At 41.5% G+C, this 20,557-nt stretch overlaps 1 protein-coding gene across 2 annotated transcripts; it reads right to left on the bottom strand.

The window, feature by feature from the left end:
- Positions 1–1,833: 1,833 nt before the first annotated feature.
- Positions 1,834–19,808, bottom strand: uri1 (URI1 prefoldin like chaperone). 2 transcript variants are annotated; one of them, XM_061772800.1, is made up of 11 exons: positions 19,417–19,808; positions 16,485–16,519; positions 12,040–12,118; positions 10,922–11,057; positions 8,287–8,378; positions 8,140–8,203; positions 7,854–8,049; positions 7,570–7,777; positions 7,347–7,498; positions 7,014–7,254; positions 1,834–2,369 (listed from the first exon to the last, which is right to left on the bottom strand). In XM_061772800.1, the coding sequence occupies exons 1-11, from the start codon at positions 19,492–19,494 to the stop codon at positions 2,181–2,183; spliced, it is 1,470 nt and encodes a 489-aa protein (XP_061628784.1). In that variant the 5' UTR covers positions 19,495–19,808; the 3' UTR covers positions 1,834–2,180. The 2 variants fall into 2 exon arrangements, with proteins under 2 accessions (XP_061628784.1, XP_061628785.1); XM_061772801.1 differs by lacking the exon at positions 16,485–16,519 and having other exon boundaries at positions 19,417–19,807.
- Between the last annotated feature and the right edge of the window lie 749 nt (positions 19,809–20,557).

The following is a 20,557-nucleotide window of genomic DNA, read 5'->3' as shown; positions in this document are numbered from 1 at the left end:
ATCTTTTGCTGGTTAGCCAACAATCCTGTTTGATGTGTGTAAACAAAGCCACTGTTTGTGGTTGAATTTGCCCTGGTTAGTTATTTTATAAAAAAAGGATAGTGGGCACAATTTAAATTTGCATATTCCCATTTCATATTTCTGATTCACGCCTATTTTCAAAAAAAAAATAATAATCATCATCATTTATTCACCAGTTCTTTCATTTACCAGTAATACTTAAGTAACTATTTGGATTACTACTTTTTTTTTACTTGAGTCACATCATTCAAAGTAACAGTACTCTTACTTGAGTACTATTTTTGGCTACACTCCCCCCTCTTGATTGTTTATAAGAATAGTTTGAGCCAAACATATACAAGTTTATTAGAAGGGGGTAACAAGTTAAAGTTCAGCATTTGAGTGTGACATTCTGCCAAGCTGTGCTATCACCCTGGATCATAGGACACTGGATCACCTGAAGTCCCTGAACACGTTCTCCCACTTCCACCTGAGGCTCATTCGTGGTAGAAAAGGCAACACTTGCTTTACAGGATGCAAGTGTGAATGGCGGTTATTTAACACTTTGCAGTTAAATATTGCTAAAATAAGCAGATATACTTGGCTGCTCTTCGATGTCCTTGACATTTGTAGGTTTGGCTTCCCCTTTCAGGCCCAAGCACCTGTCTGGATAACAATACCTGTTTGAATCCATAATCGCACATTTAAAATCCCCCCTAATCCCTGAAATGTAGATTTTGTGCGTTTCATCCCAGTTTATGTGCTCATTTTCTTTGAAAAGTAGTTCTGCTGTGTTCGAGCATACACCTTCGAAGATTAACCAACATTAAGACCATTGATCTGTGTCTCACCAGCACAACGTTAGCATGTTAAACATTGCCTAATCTGTCTCATGCTACCTGGATTTTCATATTGGTGAAATAATCCAGCGGAAGGAAAATAAGGGCCGAGTCACCTGAGAATCTGTTTAAAAGCTTCTTATCAGAGACCTGCACTCCCACCGTTAAAACTAAAAAGGGCAATGATATAGCCTCTCAAGCTCACAAGCTACGGATTTAATCAAAGCAGCTTGTGATAAATGAAGTTTGGTGGCGTGAGAGTTCAAATGTAAAAAAATAAAAACAATACAAGTACAAATTCAGTCCACACACATTATTAGGTCGCATCTAAGGAATTATCTGCCTCAAAATCACAAAGGTTGAAGACACATGAAAGTGCCATTGAGTAACAGCAAATACCAGTTTGTTACAAAACATTGAACCGTTCAACATCAAAGGATTAAACAACAATGCGGATTATATTAATTTTGAATTGTGAAACTTAATCTTAGAAATAACTACAATAACAAGAGATCATGAGTCTTTACTTTTCCAATTCATATGAGCCTCAAATTTGGTGTGATTTTCTCTGCCTTCTGTTTTAAGGAGACATAATTGCAAACTATACTTCGTGCACTGTTGTCATTGCTTTGCTATAATCTTTAGAGTTATACAAATAATAATAATAAAAACTAGCTTTTAGGCAATATTGTTCCATGTCGAGTTTGACTGTGAGTTTGACAGTAGTGTGGATAGGAGAAAATAATTATGGCACTGGGCTTCACTAGGTCACTTTTGTGTGGCGGTATCAGTTTAAAGACCTTCACAGTTTACGTTCTGTAACATGGCTGACACCCTGACATGGTATTACTATGCAGCATAACATCATTTTGGTTCCTGACAAATCCTCACGTAAAGCACGACAAGCAGTCTGCAAACAATGAACCAAGCCAGAACCCAGTCAAAGCAAAATAATAATAATAATAATAATTTTAAAAAAAATAGCGACCACAACTTGTAGGCAAAACCATTTATTTTCCTTTCCCATAAGTAATCTTTTGTTTTGTTTCAACAAAAAAGTCATAAACAAAAGGTATACGCACAGTAGGTTGAGAGCAGGAGAAAGGTGAGCTATAGCTGGCACATGATTTGTAATAAGTAGGCCTAAGAGGCAAAGCTACAAAATAATCAATAGCAAAAAGAGAACCAAATAGCAAGCATCAATGACAGACAACATTGAAAAAGTTGGCTAACCTTTATATTGAATGAAACAAGGTCTGTTCTGGACTTGAATCATGTTAAGAGTGTGTAATGAAGTGTGAAAGATGATTTGTGGTTTGTCTGGGTAAAAACCCCAGAGTGTCATTTGTGCTGCATCCTGGCAGCTTTGAACTTAGACACCCGTTTTACAGGTTGCTGAGGAGCCTCCTCATCAGGCGCTACCTCCTCCAGTTTTCTTTCCATGATGGTTGGCAGCGCCGGAGGACCGATGGTAAGAAAAGGAACAGCCAAGGGTATCGGGTCTTTTTCCACCACTGTCCCCGAAAAGGCCTGGACAACAAAGATAGCAATAACACACTGCAAAATGCCTGTTGATTTTACTGCTTTTCCAACATTCTAATTTTGTTTATGATTTAATTTCCTGTAGACTTACAGTCCCCTCCAAAAGTATTGGAACGGCAAAATCAATTCCTTTGTTTTTGTTGTATATTGAAGACATTTGGGTTCCAGATTAAAAGATGAATATGAGACAAAAGTTCAGAATTCCAGCTTTTATTTCATGGTATTTACATCTAGATGTGTTAAACAACTCAGGAAAGAGCACCCACTTTTCAAGTGAGCAAAAGAATTGAAACAGGACTGATGGGTGTTTCTAGTTGCTCAGGTGTTGCCTTTTAGATTGATAGCTTAAACATTAGATAGTGCTTGTTTTTGGCTTTGGATTTCACCTGTGAAAACTGCATTTGCTGTTAAGCAAACATGAAGACCAGAGAGCTGTCGATGGGAGAAAAGCAAACCATTTTGAAGCTGAGAGAAGAGGGAAATTCGATCAGAGCTACAGCACAAATATTGGGCATCGCCAATACAAAAATTTGGAATGTCCTGAAAAAGAAACGACTGGTGTATTGAGCAACAGGTCGGCCAAGGGTATCAACAGAAGTTGATGAGAGAAACATTGTGAGAGCTGTGAAGACCCAAAGACAACAGTCAGTGACATCACTGCCAACCTCCACAGGGCAGGGGTGAAGGTGTCACAATCCACTGTTCGAAGAAGACTCCGAGAGAAGAAATAAAAAGGGATACCACAGGATGCAAACCACTCAGCAGCAAAAAGAATCGGAAGGCCAGATTGGATTTTGCATAGTACCGAGATGAGCCACAAAAGTTTTGGAACAAAGTTTTATGGACTGATGAGACCAAGATTAACCTCTACCAAAGTGATGGAAAAGCCAAAGTATGGAGAAAGTAAGGATCTGCTTATGATCCAAAACACTCAAGCTCATCTGTGAAGCATGGTGGAGGTAATGTCATGGCTTGAGTTTGCAGGGCTGCTTCTGGAACAGGCTCACTCATCTTTATTGAGGATGTAACTCATGATGGTAGCAGCAGAATGAATTCTGAAGTCTACAAAACCATTTTGTTTGGCAATTTACAGAAAAATGATTGCATCCAAACTAATCGGGAGAAGCGTCATCATGAGAGAGACGATGACCCAAAATCACTGCCAACACAACAAAGGACTTCATCAGCGGGGAAAAAGTGGAAGGTCTTAGACTGGCCAAGTCAATCACCGGACCTTTAACCCAATAGAGCATGCATTTTACCTCCTGAAGGCGACTGAAGGAAGAAAGCCCCAGAAACAAACATGAACTGAAAGAGATTGCAATAAAGACCTGGAAAAGCATTTCAGATGAAGAATGCAACAGTCTGGTGAAGTCAATAGGTCGCAGGCTTGATGCAGTTATTGCAAGGGTTATGCCACCAAACATTAAATGTTATTCACTTTAAGTTAATTTAATAATGTCTGTTCCAATACTTTTGCTCAATTGAAAAGTGGGTGGCTTCAAACAAAAGGTGCTCTGTCCTGAGTTGTGTAAATACCAACGAACTAAAAGCTGGAATTCTGAACTTTTGTCTCATTCAACTTTTGATCTGAAACCCAAATTTCTTCAGTATACAACAAAAACAAAGGAATGCCTTGCAGTTCCAATACCTTTGGAGGGGACTGTAAGTTAATAGTTGCCCAACTGAACTGTCATGACAATCTTTGTGGATCTGCCCTCACAAGGTGACCCAATATGTAATATGATGATGTACATATGACAATCTGACAACTGTTAAGATGTTTGAAGGAGCTTTGGGGATTTGTCACTGCATAGTGCTGACAAAACAGCAATAAGTACCCTTGACTTGGCATGCATAAAATCAATATTATTCTTTTGGGGGGGAAAGAATTTGAAGAGAAAAAAAACTTTGGTTGACAAATGTGGAAGAGGGCAAGGAACAAATATGGACAAAGTAAACAAATACAAGCTCCTCCATGTTTCCACCAAACAACACAATTTGGTTTAGTTCACACTTTTTTTGTATTTAAAAATATCTTAGTAAATTACTGATTTAACTCTTAATAACTATTGTAATATGAAATACAGTGGTATAGTAACATAGAGCCAGACCAATGGGAGTACATAAACAAGTCGACACAAAATTGTCACTTCTGTGCAATAATGATAATGCCACATGGGAATAAGACCAAAGGTGCCATTTCTCAAAGCTTGTCTTAACTCATTCACTGCAGTGGACGTTTATTTTCGTCAATTGGAATCCAACTGTTTACTGCCACTGACGAATATACCAGAGGTGGGACCAAGACATTGCTTTGCAAGTCGCAAGTAAGTCACAAGTCTTTGCGCTCAAGCCCCCCCGAGTCAAGTCCCAAGTCAACACAGGCAAAAAAAATAAAAATACATTTAAAAAAATAATAATAAGGTTTAGGCGTGGCCTAGTAAACTTCTGAATGGCTTAAAAAACTAAATGAAGGTTTAGGAGTGACCTAGTTAAAGTCTAGACTTGAATCAGACTGAAATGCAGTGGCATGACCTTAAAAGGGCACTTCATGCTCAAAAACCCCCCATTTTGCTGAATTCAAACAATTCTGCAAGGAATAGTGTGCCAAAAATGTGAAAGATTCATTGCCATTGATTTCCGTTGTTGCTGCTGAGGATGGCCCAACCAGTTATTCGGTTTAGGGGTCCATCACCTTTTCACACAGGGCCGGGTAACTTTGAATAGTTTTTTTCCTTTCATTCATCTTCCGTTCCGCTTATCTTCACTAGGGTCGCGGGCATGCTGGAGCCTATCCCAACTATCTTCGGGCGAGAGGTGGGGTACACTTTGAACTGGTCGCCAGCCAATCGCAGGGCACATATAAACAAACAACCATTCACACTCACATTCAAACCTAAGGGCAATTTAGAGTCTTCAATCAACCTACCATGCATGTTTTTGGGATGTGCGAGGAAACCGGAGTGCCCGGAGAAAACCCACGCAGGCACGGGGAGAACATGCAAACTCCACACAGGCGGGGCCGGGATTTGGACCCCGGTCCTCAGAACTGTGAGGCAGATGTGCTAACCAGTCCCCCCGTGCCGCCTAGGATTTTTCCTTAATAAATTATTGTCTGAGATTTACATTTGTTTGATGATCTGAAATATTTAACTGGGGAAACTATGAAAATATAAGAATTTGAGAAAGGGTCCAATACTTTTTCACAGCTCTGTATGAAAAGACCAAGCGCCCTTAATCCATGCCGTGGCCATTTGGTGGAATTGCACTTCCTTGTTCATAAATAACAAAGCTCTTTCAGTCTTGTTTTTTGTTGTTTCAAATTTTGAGGTGTCACAAAAGCAAAAAATGTTGCCGTCAAAGTAACTGCTCTCCTTGCGACATTTCAAATCACCCAAAACTTTTTTTCTCTGCTTTTTCTTCAAAAACCAGTGTTTTTGGTGAAACTAACTCATGTTCTATTGCTGATGACTAAAGAATGAAAAAAAAAAAAAAAAAAGCTTGAAACTAACTTTTTTTTCCTGGTGAAAGAAGAGTCTACTCTCTCTTTTGGTAGGTTTGGTGCTTACATTGTCACAGAAGAAAATAATCTGTGGGTAATGATCGAAGGATCAAAATTGCAGAAAACACCTGACAATATGAGAAACTCTGCTTTGTAAATAGCACCAGCAGCTGAAGCTAGCAGGTGCACTTTGTCATGCTCCTCCTCTTTAGTAGAATTAATGGCCCTCTAGACTGTACTGCTATGATGCCACACCATTTGTGTCGCAAACACAGCTACAGCCGTGCTGCAGTGCAGTGGTTCTCAAACTGGGATCCAGGGACTCTGGAGGTCCACAAGCTGTAGCTTGGAGGTCCACAAACTACTTTGCAAAAAATTGTTACGTCGTGTCATTTACAAAAGTACATACCTACATATGGGGACTGGCATGCCAAAAAAACAAACATCTTAGACCAATTACTCCTCCCTACCTTATCTTTGGGCCAATTAAAGGCTCTGAAATGATTGGGATGTACCATCACATAAAACTTTCATCCCAGCATCATTTTTTTTTTCTTAGAACAAAATGAGAAATATTACAGGAATAAATTGTTTTGTTTTTTTATCCAGAACAAATGTCTGAGAGTAGAGGGGATCTTTTCAGAATAAGATGCTAATATGAGAATAAAGAATGTATCTTTTAAAATATGTTTGCTGAAATATGACCTTCTTCCCTCAAACTTTGACTTTAATATCACATTACATCGTTATCTTGGAAAAATCCGACTTTATTCTCGTACAATTCTGACTTTTTATTGTGGCAAAATATGTCTGTTCTTGTAAAGATTATAACTTTTTTGCTGGGACTTAAGGGTACAATTGGTAGTTATGCTTAATTGCTGTTCGGACTATGAGCGGGTCCTTGGAAAAAAATTCGAGGGGTCTCTGGAGCCAAAATATTTGAAAACCCCTGCTGCATAGTGTAAACTGTAAGCCAGAACACAACATACCATGCCATATGGCATGGTTGCAACTCGGCAAGCCTAACTGAACAGTACTACTTGGTGGAAACAAGACTTCGGGCATAAAGCAAAGTTTAAGGATGACCAAATCAGTAAGATAAAACCACAGCCACGTCTCCTTTTTACCTCAAACTGTCCTGCGTGATGCAATGGCACTCTCTTGGAGCTGTCATCCTCTGTTAGGCTGTCGCTGTTGTCGCTGGGTGTGCTCTCATCATGGCTGAAACTGCGGCCCATCATCCGGCGCTCGTCCACGTCTGCTGCGCTGCTCTCACTTGTGTCACTGCACACGCTGTTCTCGCGGCTCCGTGACTTCAGGATGGACTTCTTGGGCATGGGCTCCCCACCCTTCACATCCACAAACAGCCTGATGGGGAGAATATACTGAATGAACTCAATGTATCGAAATAATTGCACTCGATGTAGTTTATTTCACAACTCAGGCATTTTTTTTTCTACCTGTAGATGTCTGCAGGTGTTTGGATTCTGTGAACTTCGTGATGAGAACGTCCATTTTGGTGACCATTTTTCTTTTTCCGCTTTGAATGTTCCTTTTGTTCTTTCCGTTCGCTGAACTTTAAAGTGGTGTTTTTACTTGTGTTGATCCTCACCTAAAGCAAATGGGGATTTACACTTAGCCTGGAGCAGATTTCCAAAACAACGGTCCAATTATTACACTGACCTTCTTGGGCTCGACCGTGTGGGAGAAATAAATGGTCGGCAGATTGTAATGTTCCTCATCGTCTTCTTTCATTTCTCCACTGGGGGGCGCAGTATTGTGATGTTTCAGACTAAGTCCGTTCTCTGGAGGAGAGGAGTCTATCTCATTCGGCTCCTCCGATGAAGAGGATGATGTGTCCTCACCACCAACGTCTGCATTATCAGACAAGCTAAAGAAACAAACTGAATGAATGACCAGAAAATGACACACCATTATTAAGTGACACAACAGGTGTGGAAATGTACCCTTCTCGCTCATTTTGTTGTTCTTCGATTTTCTCAAGTTCATCCAATCGAGCCCACAAGTCCTCCTGGGTCATGAAACTTTTTGTGCTCCCATTTTGTTGGGTCTCCTCTCCACTGCCTTCACTTTCCTCTTCCAAATCCAACACAGTTTCCAGTTTTGGCTTTGAATTTGGCCTGTGAGCCACTCTACGCTTTCCTGAATTAAGTATTCCAAAAGTACCTTTAAACTTCAATGTGATTTGAATTTGTGTAGAAACCATCAATGTGCTGGCAAACAAAAATGTACCTTTTGTGACAGTGGCCTCATTGTTTCCAATCACCTCTCTGATGTCAACATAGTCACCTTTTTCCTAAACCACAAGCAGAGTCTGTAAATGTATTGCCTTTTAGGGAAGTTTTTTTTCTGTATTGATTTTATTGTCGCACAACGCACATTTACGATATTTTCCAAGTCCTTCACCATTCCTACTCTTGATTCAAAGTTTGTCATTGTCTTGGACAGACCACAAACTTCATTCTTCACATCTGCAACAAAAGGTTTAGAGACATCAAAATGAGTAGTCTGGTTGATGGTAGCAGACTGATGAAACATTAAATATAATCATGGCTGTGGGGCTAGGAGAATTAAACTAAATCTCTGTAAGTGGGGGGGGAATTATGACACTAAACAGTACAAAATATCCTCTGGCCCGAATACCACTCCGGATCATTAAATCTTCACAACAATTAAGCCCTTTTACAAAAAGCAAGCAGAGAGCCCTTGTTTCCATGGCAATGGGGAGCCCCTTCAGTGTGTGCATCAAGTGGAAGTGAGAAAAGGTCAAACACAGAAGGCCAGACAAGTCCATCGCTGTCTGACACATTTCTGCTCGCTATGCTTGCATTACAGCACTTAACTCTGTAATAGCAGGGCGGCCAGGGGCACGAGATTTAGGGACAAAATGGGGGCGGGGTGTACAGAAATGAGGGGTGGGGGGTGCAGATGACTGCAGATGGGCTATGGCAAGAAATTTCTGCTTCACTAAACACTAACAATGGTATTACAGTATTATCAAAGACTGTCACATGCACCCCATTCTATCCATTCACTGAATGAACAGCAAGGAAATGAAAGGTATTAGTCTCAATTTCACACCCCCCAAAAAAAGACACCACCAAAGAAGGTTGCAGTATGACCTGGAATAACAGCACTTTTCTTTCGATTAGTGAAAGTGAAAGTGTTGGGGTTAATGTTTTCTATAGACTTTGCACCAATCTGCGGCTTGATCGGTATCGGTCGATAATTAGCATTTTATGCTGATCTGCTGATCGGTTTTAATGTCATAATTCGCTGATCCGATCAATGATGTCATTGATTGGCTCCGCAAAAGACATTTATCCACGTCGCCATTGTGTACAGTATATTTGAAACCAAAAGCTGGTTTATTTTTACCTTTGTCACGTGTCTTTTGACGTAGGCAATAAAGTTTTTATTTTTTTTTTATAAACATCGGCGGTGTGGGACAGACAATACGTCTGAGACAGACAACACGTAATGCCTGGATCAGACGACAAGCCAAATTTTGTCTTTCACGATTGCACTATGTCAGACTATTGCAATAAAATCTTGTACTCCGATACCAGCGCATCCAGTCTTTCAAGATCACTGGGCTTTATCTTGTCAACTCAAACGCCACCGGATACACGTTGCCACGACAACAACAATCGATCGCGCGTGTATTGTGTTGGTCGAAAAAGAACAAAATGGGGAAAATAGTGTGGTGGTGGTCACCGGTGCTCGGGAGAAGACGTTCGTTCAAGGATTGCTTGAGGTATGTTCACGTATGAATACGATACTGCTCGCAAGCAGGCAACAATACGATACTGCTCGCAAGCAGGCAACAAAAGGTTATGTAGCCTAGCAAGGTAGTGCTAGCACTAAGAGTTGTACGTAAACATGCCAGCGTTCTGTCGAATCAAAAATCTAAAGTTTCGATGTGTGTGAAGTAATTAAATTACAGTAAGTTAGCACCCATTATTTCTCTCTTGTTGTAATGTTGGTTTATACATGACCTGACAAGAGAATATTTTTGTATACTCAGTATACAGTACACAAGTATATACAGTAAATAAACAAGTCATTTAATTAGACACATTGATCTATCTTGTGATCGTATCGGTGATCGGTTATTTTTTATTTTATTTTTTTTTAAACTCGCTGATCGTTGCTCGTCCCCAAAAATCCTGATCGTGTAAAGCCTAGTTTTCTAGCTTTTGAGGGGGGCACTACTGAGTGAATTTTTGGGAGTTGTGTTAAATACATGAATGCGTTTGCAAAAATAAATTTATGAATCTCTGCAACACCAAATTCACAAATGTATTTGTCAGTCACACGTGCTGATCAAAATCGGTGGGCAAATACTAACATCCGATTGGTTACCCTTAATTTCAGGTCAAGAATTTAGGCACATTTTGTCATACATAGATTCCAAAGAGAGATCATCAGGTGTGACACTGGAAATTATACAATAACTACAATTATACAAATGTACTGAGACGGCCTAAAAATGATTATTTACTACAAATAATGTATCTTTGTTCACCAATCTATGCCAGCAACTTATAGTGACAACTTAGTGTCAGTGCTCATCCACTAGACGAAAGCAAGTACCATTAACCTGTGTATCCACCCGTTCCCATTCATACAACAGAATAATACTTTTGTGTTCAACTAAAAAGGCACACATTTCACAAGTCAAGACAATTTGCGAGTAAATTGAGTTGAGATCATCATTATTTCAGTACGTATATATTGGCAGCCCTTTTGTTTGTTGGTTTGCCATGAGTTTTTTCAAATGTAAAATGGGTAATTGGTTCAATAAAGGTTTGGAAACACTGCCCCCCCCCCCCAAAAAAAAACAACCACCACTTTAGTGAAGTTGCAGTGACTACAGTGTTTCTGTCAACAGTGCTACTGTGAATGATATAAGAACGCCCTCTGCTGGGTATAGAGCAGTTTTTAGACATGAATATGTGCCAGTTTGTCAGAGTGGGAGGGGGTGTAACAAGCGCCTTTCAAAGAGACTCACACGTCATCCTGTGGTCGACGATTTTCTCAGCCTGCTTGGCGGAGCACTTTGCAAACCAGTTGTCACCAAGTAGCACGGTGACCTCATTAGAGTGCACCAGCTTCCCAGGCATGAAGGCCATAGGCCCGAATGGCACCTGCTCAGAGCAACGGGGATGTAAAGACGACAAAGGTCGGAAAAAGGATTGAGACCAAGAACCAAAACCAGAGTTATGTAAATGTATTACTTAGAGTGTGTCCCTCTTCCATGTGTACAGTGCATCCATAAAGTATTCACAGCGCTTTACTTTTCCGCATTTTTTTTTTTTTTGCGACAAAACCTGTCGTCACTTTGTCATTATGAGATGTGTGTAGACTTGATGAAAACAAAAATACAATTTAATCCATTTTAAATAAGGATGTCACAAAATTAAGAAAAAGTGAACCTCTGTGGATACCTATGCCTGGATCAGACTACAAAACAAATTTGGTCTTTTATGATGCCACTATGTCACACTACTGCCATAAAATCTTGCCATATCTCGGGCAGACAGTAGCAAACAGTACACGACATTTATTCCGATAGCACCTTATCCAGTCTTTTACGATCACTGGGTTCGAGAGATGACGTTTTGGCCTGTACATTCAAGGAGATCTTGAGGTATTTTCACGTACTTTTAATACAATACTGGCAACACACCGATATGTAGCCAACTAATGCTAGCAGTAACGTGAATGTAAACATGCCAGCGTTCTGTCGAATCATGCTCTAAAGCTTCGGTCAACATTGGTTTGTGCGTGTGATTAAGTGTTGACAGCAGCGACCAAGTATGTTGACAACGGCAAGCACGGGAGGCGAAGCGGCGGTCACAATACCCAATCCTATTGGTTGACGTCAAGGTGCACTGTCGGAGAGTCCACTTTGATATGTCACACTACACGGAAGATATCCAAAAAATAATAATTTTGTCATTGTAGGGCTATCGTTGGTCTTGGATTATGTTACACTACAAGAAGTTTTGTCGTTCCAGAAAGAATGTGGCGCCTGATAACAAATCGGGCCAATATCGGGGGTAAATTCCTGTAGTCTGATCGAGATATTACCAGATGCAAAGTATTTTTTTAAAACTTTACGCTTACCATGATCTCATAAGACAGCTTTTCTGGAAGACTTTCGAGACGTTCTTTCAGGGCTTCGTAATCACCTGAAACCTTTTCCCTATAGATGCATGGACATAGAAGTCGTAAGCAAAAAAAGCACTTTAGCACAGTTAAACAGAAAAATGGAAAGTAGACCTATTGTACCTTACTCTTGGCCACACAAGCTCACTATTATTCATTGAAATTAGTAGATAACAGAAACAACACAAGGCTTCTCAATGATTCTTTTCTTCTACTCTCATGGTGACTTTCCCATGGAAAAGTGAAAACCACTGAACACCACTGTGCTAAATTATGCTACGCAATGTGGGGTCACAAGCAATGTGCACATAAAGCACAGCATAACATGCTAAGATTTCAAGCCAAGCAAGCAGTCAGTACAAATAAGGTATTTTGAATAATCAGTGAATTTCTATGTTACTGAAATTTGGCAATCATTTGGCATGATTGCGCAATGGTGGGCAAAGTATGGCCCTTGAGCCACACACAGCCAACTCTCTGCCAATGCGGCCCACCAAGCATTTGCAATTTTTTATAGTCCTGTAATATTTCTTGCATTCATTTAGCATTTTCCCCCCCTAAAAGGTGTTAATTTAAATGTACTCATTCATTTCTCATATTTCATCTTTCATATAAAAAAATGTTTAGTTAATTATATTTCAGATAAATGAAAATTAAAATAAAATACAATTTACAAATTTCACTTTCCTAAACATTTGGTAAATGAAGTGGAATGGTATTTTACTGTCAATCTGCCATAAATGTGGACCATACAGACGTTGAAATTGTTTTTTCAAAGGCAGTCTCAAAACAATACCAAAGAAAAACTAACAATTATTACTAATACGTATTTAGTAATAATAAAAACAATAATAATTGTTATTATTATTATACAATTCACAAATTAGAAGAAATTATTATTCTAAACTTATTAATTTACACATTTACATTTTAACTTTTTTTTAAGCCACCCTGACAAATGATCTGCCCCATCTGTCCCGTTTTAAAAATCTAATGTAGCCCTTGAACACAAATGTTTGCCCACCCCCGGTCAAGCATAAATAATGCAGCATTTGGACAACTACTGCTGCCCAAAATGGTCACCATACAGAAAGAAAGCAGGTCACTATATAGAAAGAAAGCAAGAAAGAGAGAAGCTAAAAATAATGTTTATTGGGAATATTCCAATGCTGCATCTACATACAATAAAGATAGGTGGAGAGTGAACAGAGGGATGTATAGGCTATCCAAGTTGTCATTCCAGCAATGTGAAGAGGTTTTCAGCTGTTACTAGGCTGTTTTCAAGTGCTCATGTTTTGTCAACAAGAATCAGTAGCCTGAAGTTGAAGTGCAACCACACAGCAGAAAAAAATGTCTTGTAAATTTGACACAACGCAGAGAAGTCTTAACAAACCTGACAATGAATGAATGAATGAATTGCAAAATCAGAATAAGAATCCTCTTCATTTGCCAAGTATGTCAAAAACATAAGGAATTTGTCGCCAGTAGTTGGAGTCACTCTAGTACGACAATAGACAGCCATTTTGACAAATACTGTTGAGACAAAAACACACTACGAAGAGTCACCTAGCCTCTAGCAATTTAAGAGGGAAGAAGCTGTTGGAATATCTGCTGGTTTTAGTTTGCATTGATCGATACCGCCTACCTGAGGGAAGGAGCTGGAAGAGGTGGTGACCAGGATGTGGAGGGTCCAAGAGGATTTTGCATGCCCTTGTCTTAGTCTTGGCAGCGGGCAAGTCCTCAAGGGTGGGCAGGGGGGTACCGACAATCTTTTCAGCAGTTTTGACTGTCCGTTGCAGTCAGAGTTTGTCCTTTTTTGCAGCCGCACCAAACCAGACTGTGACTGATGCACACAGGACGGATTTGATGACTGCTGTGTAGAACTGCCTCAACAGCTCCTGTGGCAGGCCATTCTTCCTCAGGAGCCGCAGGAAGTACATTCTCTGCTGGGACTTTTTGAGGATGGACTTGATGTGGATCTCCCACTTCAGGTCCTGAGAGACTAATTCCCAGGAACTTGAAGGCCTTGACGGTTGACACAGGGAAGTTGGACAGCTTGAGGGGCAGCTGTGGCGAAGGATGCCTCCTGAATTCCATGAACATCTCTACAGTCTTGAGCGACTGCGATGTTGTCTGCAAACTTGTTTGACAGCCGGGTGAGTTGAGGTGCAGTCGTTTGTGTAGAGAGAAAGGAGCAGCGGAGAGAGGACGCAGCCTTGGGGCGCCCCGGTGCTGATGGTGCATGTAGATGAGGTGGTGTCCCCCAGCCTCACCTGCTGTGTCCTTCCCGTCAGGAAGCTATAAATCCACTGGGAGATGGCAAGCGAGATGCTGACCTGGACAAGCTTGGAGGAGAGGAGTTCAGGGATGATGGTGTTGAACTCAGAGCTGAAGTCTACGAACAGGATCCTCGCATAGGTCCCCCACGCCGTCGAGGTGTTCTAGGATGAAGTGCAGTCCCATGTTGACTGCATCATCCGCAGACCTGTTTGCTCGGTAGGCAAACTGCAGGGGGTCCAGCAGGGGACCTGTGACGGAGGGGACCTTTGACTTGAGGTGGTCCAGCATGAGACGTTCAAAGGACTTCATGAGCACAGATGTCAGGGCGATAGGCCTATAGTCACTCAGACCAGAGATTGCAGGATTCTTGGGGACTGGGATGATGGTGGAGCGTTTGAAACAGGATGGTACTTCACGCAGCTCCAGAGATCTATTGAAGATCTGTGTGAAGACTGGACCGAGCTGGTCTGCGCAGATTTTGAGGCAGGATGGGGACACAAGGTCTGGGCCTGCCACTTTGTTGATCTTTAGTAGTTTGAAGATCCGTCTCACTCCTGTTTGTGGATGGTCAACGAAGGAGGGGGAGTCAGAGATGTGATGTTGTAGTTGTTGCATGTCCTCACCGGGTGTCCTCCCCATCCACAAATATGACTGTTGTAACGTTACTTGTGCTCAAATATCTACACTGTCTAACTATTGTTCTGCTGTGGTTCGTATCCCTATTCCCCCTTGTCCACTCCGTCTGTCCCCTAAAACCCTTTTCTATCTGCATTTTAAATAAACATCACAATATCTAAAAAAAATAATAATAATAAATAACCAGAGGGAGTATTTCAAACACCCCTGTTGCACAGCAAAACTGCTCCAGCACAAAAGGCATACAGACCCACCATTCTGCAAGGCCATGCAGCTGAACAGGACGGGGGGAGTTATAACCGAAAAGGGTGGACAGATGTCATTTCAAACCCTATGGATTTTAAGAATGGGATGTCGCTGAAATTCATATCTGAGTCAAGGCGGGTGAGCGAATACTTTCTGCAATATAGTGTATAAAAAAGCATGTAAATTTAACATCGTTGTTCTTCTAACTTCATATGCGCATTAAGAATAATGCACTCTAAATCTAAAACATGACAGCATTTCCTTCCACAACACACAAATAAACCTGTAACCTCGTGTAAATATTTGAGTCCTCATGTGAAACTACAGCTTTCCAAAAATGTTCCCCACCAGCCTGAAGTGTCCAGTCACTTTGAACGCATTTACTGTAAGGAAATTAGACTGCAGTGAAGACCCAATCACTACAGGTATTTCTACCTCATCTACCCGTGTGCCGATCAACCTGGTTGACTAACACCCACTCCCTGTCTGTTCACGTGAAGGAAAATCTCAAGTGTGAAAGACAATAATGATGTCTAGATTCAATGAGCTAGCTGCTTTGCTTGAGTTGTTATGACACCTTTACATACACAGCTATAAGTAAAGTGATTACATCCGATCACCTTGGTGAACATGTTCTCTTAATAAACGGAGGTGTAGATACATATCTCCTTATTTCATTCAGCTTTTTAGTGTGTTTGTTTATTCAACTTTGCATATATTCTAGATCAGGGGTCACCAACCTTTTTCACACATAGCTACTTCTTGGGCACTGATTAATGCAAAGGGCTGCCAATTTGATACATACTATTGAAATAACAAATCTGATGAACTTACCTTTAATCATATGTTGTTATAAATAATGCTGCGGCCCTAGTGAGGATGAACAGTACGGAAAATGGATGGATGGACATTCAGTTATGTGAAGACATTGATAATGTTAATGATTTCTCTCAATGATTATCAACAGATGACATAATAAGGTATGAAACGGATAAATATTAATATGTGTTTACTTTTTCAAATGATCACTTCTACAACATTCCTAAGAAATCACAATGTTCCAATACTGGTGAACCAGATGTTGAGCAGGCCCGCGGGCTACTCATGTGGTCCTTTGGGGTTATATAATGCCCTCGGGCAACATGTTGGTGACCCCTGTTCTAGGTTGTCCTGCGTGTCAAGTTTTGACAACAACACAGACTTGCTTAGAACTACCCTTGTATTAGTGATACATTGCTTACCAATGCTGAATGCGACGTTGGCAGTCCTTCACCACCTGTTGTTATTGGGACACAAATTCACAACATATGATAATAAGCAAACAAATGCTGAATTTAAAATGTACTTCAGAAAAATGACCGCTTCTTAAGATGATTCTTGTTGAATTATTGTGTCAGGCAATGCATAAACTGGGAAATTGAATACGACTAAACAATTTTAGATTGGTGTTGAACTTGAAAGTTGACCCCCCAACTGGGATCCCGAGCCAGAATATGGTTGTTAAAATCAAAGTTTCACAAGTATACTCACCGTCGTGACATAAGGTACGCCATTTATGTAAGATCCAGCACAAGAGAAGTATCAATTCTGTCCTCACGAAGATAAAAGTTTTTAATGGCACTGGGCGAGAGATCTTCATTTATATAGATTGAAGAGATGTAGAACTGGAATTCTTCATTCTTTTGTTGTTCTTTACATTTTGATTCATATAAAAATTAAGGTAAGGTCTATTCAGGGGTACTGGAGAGGAGGGTTCGTCGGGAAGTCGAATCTCAGATCCATGAGCAGTAGTGTGGTTTTCGTCCTGGCCGTGGAGCAGTAGACCAGCTCTACACCCTCGGCAGGGTCCTCGAGGGTGCATGGGAGTTCGCCCAACCAGTCTACATGTGTTTTGTGGACTTGGAGAAGGCGTTCGACCGTGTACCTCGGGGGGTCCTGTGGGGGGTGCTTCGGGAGTATGGGGTTCCGAACGGTCCCTGTACGACCGGAGTCAGAGTTTGGTCCGCGTATCCGGCAGAAAGTCGGACTCGTTCCCGGTGAGGGTTGGACTCCGCCAAGGCTGCCCTTTGTCACCGATTCTGTTCGTAACTTTTATGGACAGAATTTCAAGACGCAGCTGCGGCATAGAGGGGGTCCGGTTTGGTGGCCTCAGTATAGCATCTCTGCTTTTTGCAGACGATGTGGTTCTGTTGGCTTCATCAAGTCGTGATCTCCAACTCTCACTGGAGCAGTTTGCAGGCGAGTGTGAAGCGGCTGGGATGAAAATCAGCACCTCCAAATCTGAGACCATGATCGTCAGTCAGAAAAGGGTGGTGTGCCCTCTCCAGGTCGGGGATGAGATCCTGCCTCTTGGGGTCTTGTTCACGAGTGAGGGAAGAATGGAACGGGAGATCGACAGGCGGATCGGTGCAGCGTCTGCAGTGATGCTGACTTTGTATCGGTCCGTTGTGGTAAAGAAGGAGCTAAGCCGAAAAGGCGAAGCTCTCAATTTACCGCTCGATCTACGTTCCTACACTCACCTATGGTCACGAGCTGTGGGTCGTGACCGAAAGAACAAGATCCCGGATACAAATGGCCGAAATAAGTTTCTTCCGCAGGGTGTCCGGGCTCTCCCTTAAGAGATAAAGCAAGAAGCTCGGTCATCTGGGAGGATCTCAAGAGTAGAGCCGCTGCTCCTCCACATTGAGATGAGCCGGATGAGGTGGCTGGGGCATCTGATTTGGTGAGGTGTTCCGGGCACGTCCCACCGTGAGGAGACCCCGGGAACGACCCAGGACACGCTGGAGAGACTACGTCTTTCGGCCTGGGAGCGCCTCGGGATCCCCCCGGAATCGCTGGATGAAGTGGCTGGGGAGAGGGAAGTCTGGGCACCCCTGCTAAAGCTACTGACCCCACGACCCGACCTTGGATAAGCGGTAGAAAATGGATGAGTGGATACAAATTATTTTAAATTGTTTTTTTAACTGACTTACGAATCCATGATGATCCATTCACTGTCTATACCGCTTGTCCTCATGATTGCCCAGTGAGCAGAAGCATATCCCAGCTAAACGCTGGGCACAAGTAGACAATCATTCACTGGATCACCATGCTGCCTGAACCCATCCATTATCTGCACCGCTTATCCTTACTAAGGTTGCAGGCATGCTGGAGCCTATTCCAGCTATCTTCGAGCGAGAGGCGGGGTACACCCTGAACTGGTCGCCAGCCAATCACAGGGCGCATATAAACAAAAAACCATTCACACTCACATTCAAACCTACGGGCAATTTAGAGTCTTCAATCAACCTACCATGCATGTTTTTGGGATGTGGGAGGAAACCGGAGACCCCGGGGAAAACCCACGCAGGCACGGGGAGAACATGCAAACTCCACACAGGCGGGGCCGGGATTTGATCCCCGGTCCTCAGAACTGTGAGGCAGATGTGCTAACCATGACGCCTGCCTGAACCATAATGTGCATTTAACAAAATGTACTCAAATGCACATCTGTGACACACATTTTCACTCTTATATCCCTGTCAGTATGACATTTGGCTATATTGATAATGCGTTTCACCACTTAGTTGTCATTAAATTTTAGCTATATGAAACAAATGACACCTAGTTGATATCGTCATATTGGGTGACATCACATATGACGCAGCAAAAACAACTAAAGGAAATACTAGTTTACAATTGAAGTTCGTATAGTGGAATAGCCTCTTTTGCACCCCCCATAAACCTTTGTGTTTATGACATCTACAACCGGGGGGCGTTTGCGTGAAAGAATTACATGCTAAGTTAGCTGTGTCTGCTAGCCAGCGAGGTTTGCTAGCCAAAATGAAACTGGCAGCCTTGACTTGACCGACGACATGTCATACTTAAATGCAACAAATCTTGAATCTATATTATCTTTTTTTTTTTTTTTTTTTTTTAGATAAAACGGACGAGACATTGACTTGTGAGTTCAAGTGGTAGTCGACGTATGGAATGTTCTGGAAAATGAAACGTCATGGTACAAGTTCAACGTGACATACTGGTGACACTGGTTTAACGAAACATCGATTTATTGCACAACACTAAAGCTGACCCATTCGTGGTCCAAAACTCTCCTCTGCTCAACTGCGTGATCAGCAGATAGGGCTCGACGAGACGCCCATTTTTATATCCAGCTTACGTGCTTGTTGTTACCTTTTCGTGCTCCTCTCGGAGCCTGGTAACTCCGCCGGGATCCTCCATGTTGATTTTACTCGTTTCGGCCTTTATCATCCCAAGGGCACAGCAAGATTTTGGTGTACTTTTGATGAGCCACAAACAAAGCTCAAGGGTTGTTGTGAGTCCTAAAGAAGTGTTTATGAATGCAGCAGTAGCTTCTCCTTGGACCCACTGTAGTAGAAGTCATCAACGTGGCAGCAGTAATTATCCACACTTTCGGAAGCAATAACATCTCACACTCTCATTTCAGGATTCACGCATCATTCCCCCAAGAAAAGCAAATGTTTTAAGATGTCCAACAAAGATATTTCCTCTTCGACGTCTGCGCCACTACCTACGGAAGTACACTGATAACACTCGCCGTCGTTAAAGCAAAACATCCGGTTTTATTCGTGCGTCCCTTTCAGTATAAAATATTTACAAACCGAAAACATGACGATTATTATTTACTCACTCTTCCCCCCAAATTATAACTGCAACAAACATACAATACAGTTCAGATCATTTCAAATGAGTTTACTAGCACTGGAGTGTGAAGCACCATGTTGTCCAATTTGGTACTTTACAGCATGTGGTACTTAAGCTCTTAATTTGAAGAAACGCTTTAAAAGAAAAAATTCTCAGTGCATTCTGGGTATTCTGTACTTCAACGTAGACGTAAACAAGGTCGCTCTGCTAGGTCACGTTCATTTTAAATCGTCACATGACAATGTAGCTGTATCCATGGGAAAACATGGGAGAAAGAATTCCTTTTGTTAACTGCTTTCTTTCCAACCGCATCAAATTACAGACAATCTTATTCTCCTTTTTTTAGTTTTAGTTTTTATTTATTTATTTTTTAGGTCAAGCATAATGGAGGATCTGCATCCCTTTTATGCCGGAACAGTTTTACTGTGTCACAGTGGATAAAAGACAATTTTATTGTCGCGTACACACACAAAACGCCGGGGGAAAAAAATAATGTTGGGGCCATTTTAAGTCATTTTCTATAATGTATTTGTTGCAACTTACCAAAGACCTCAGATTAAACATTGCAATAACAAATATTAATAGCTGTGCTCTTTGCTCTTCACACGAGTCTACTGTGTTAGAATAAATGTTGTGACTTGTAATAATG

The sequence above is a fragment of the Phyllopteryx taeniolatus genome, chromosome 5 (genome assembly GCF_024500385.1).
Source record: "Phyllopteryx taeniolatus isolate TA_2022b chromosome 5, UOR_Ptae_1.2, whole genome shotgun sequence".
NCBI lineage: Eukaryota > Metazoa > Chordata > Actinopteri > Syngnathiformes > Syngnathidae > Phyllopteryx > Phyllopteryx taeniolatus.
Note: the sequence above shows the minus strand (reverse complement) of the source record. Positions and strands in the feature narration are given on the sequence as shown.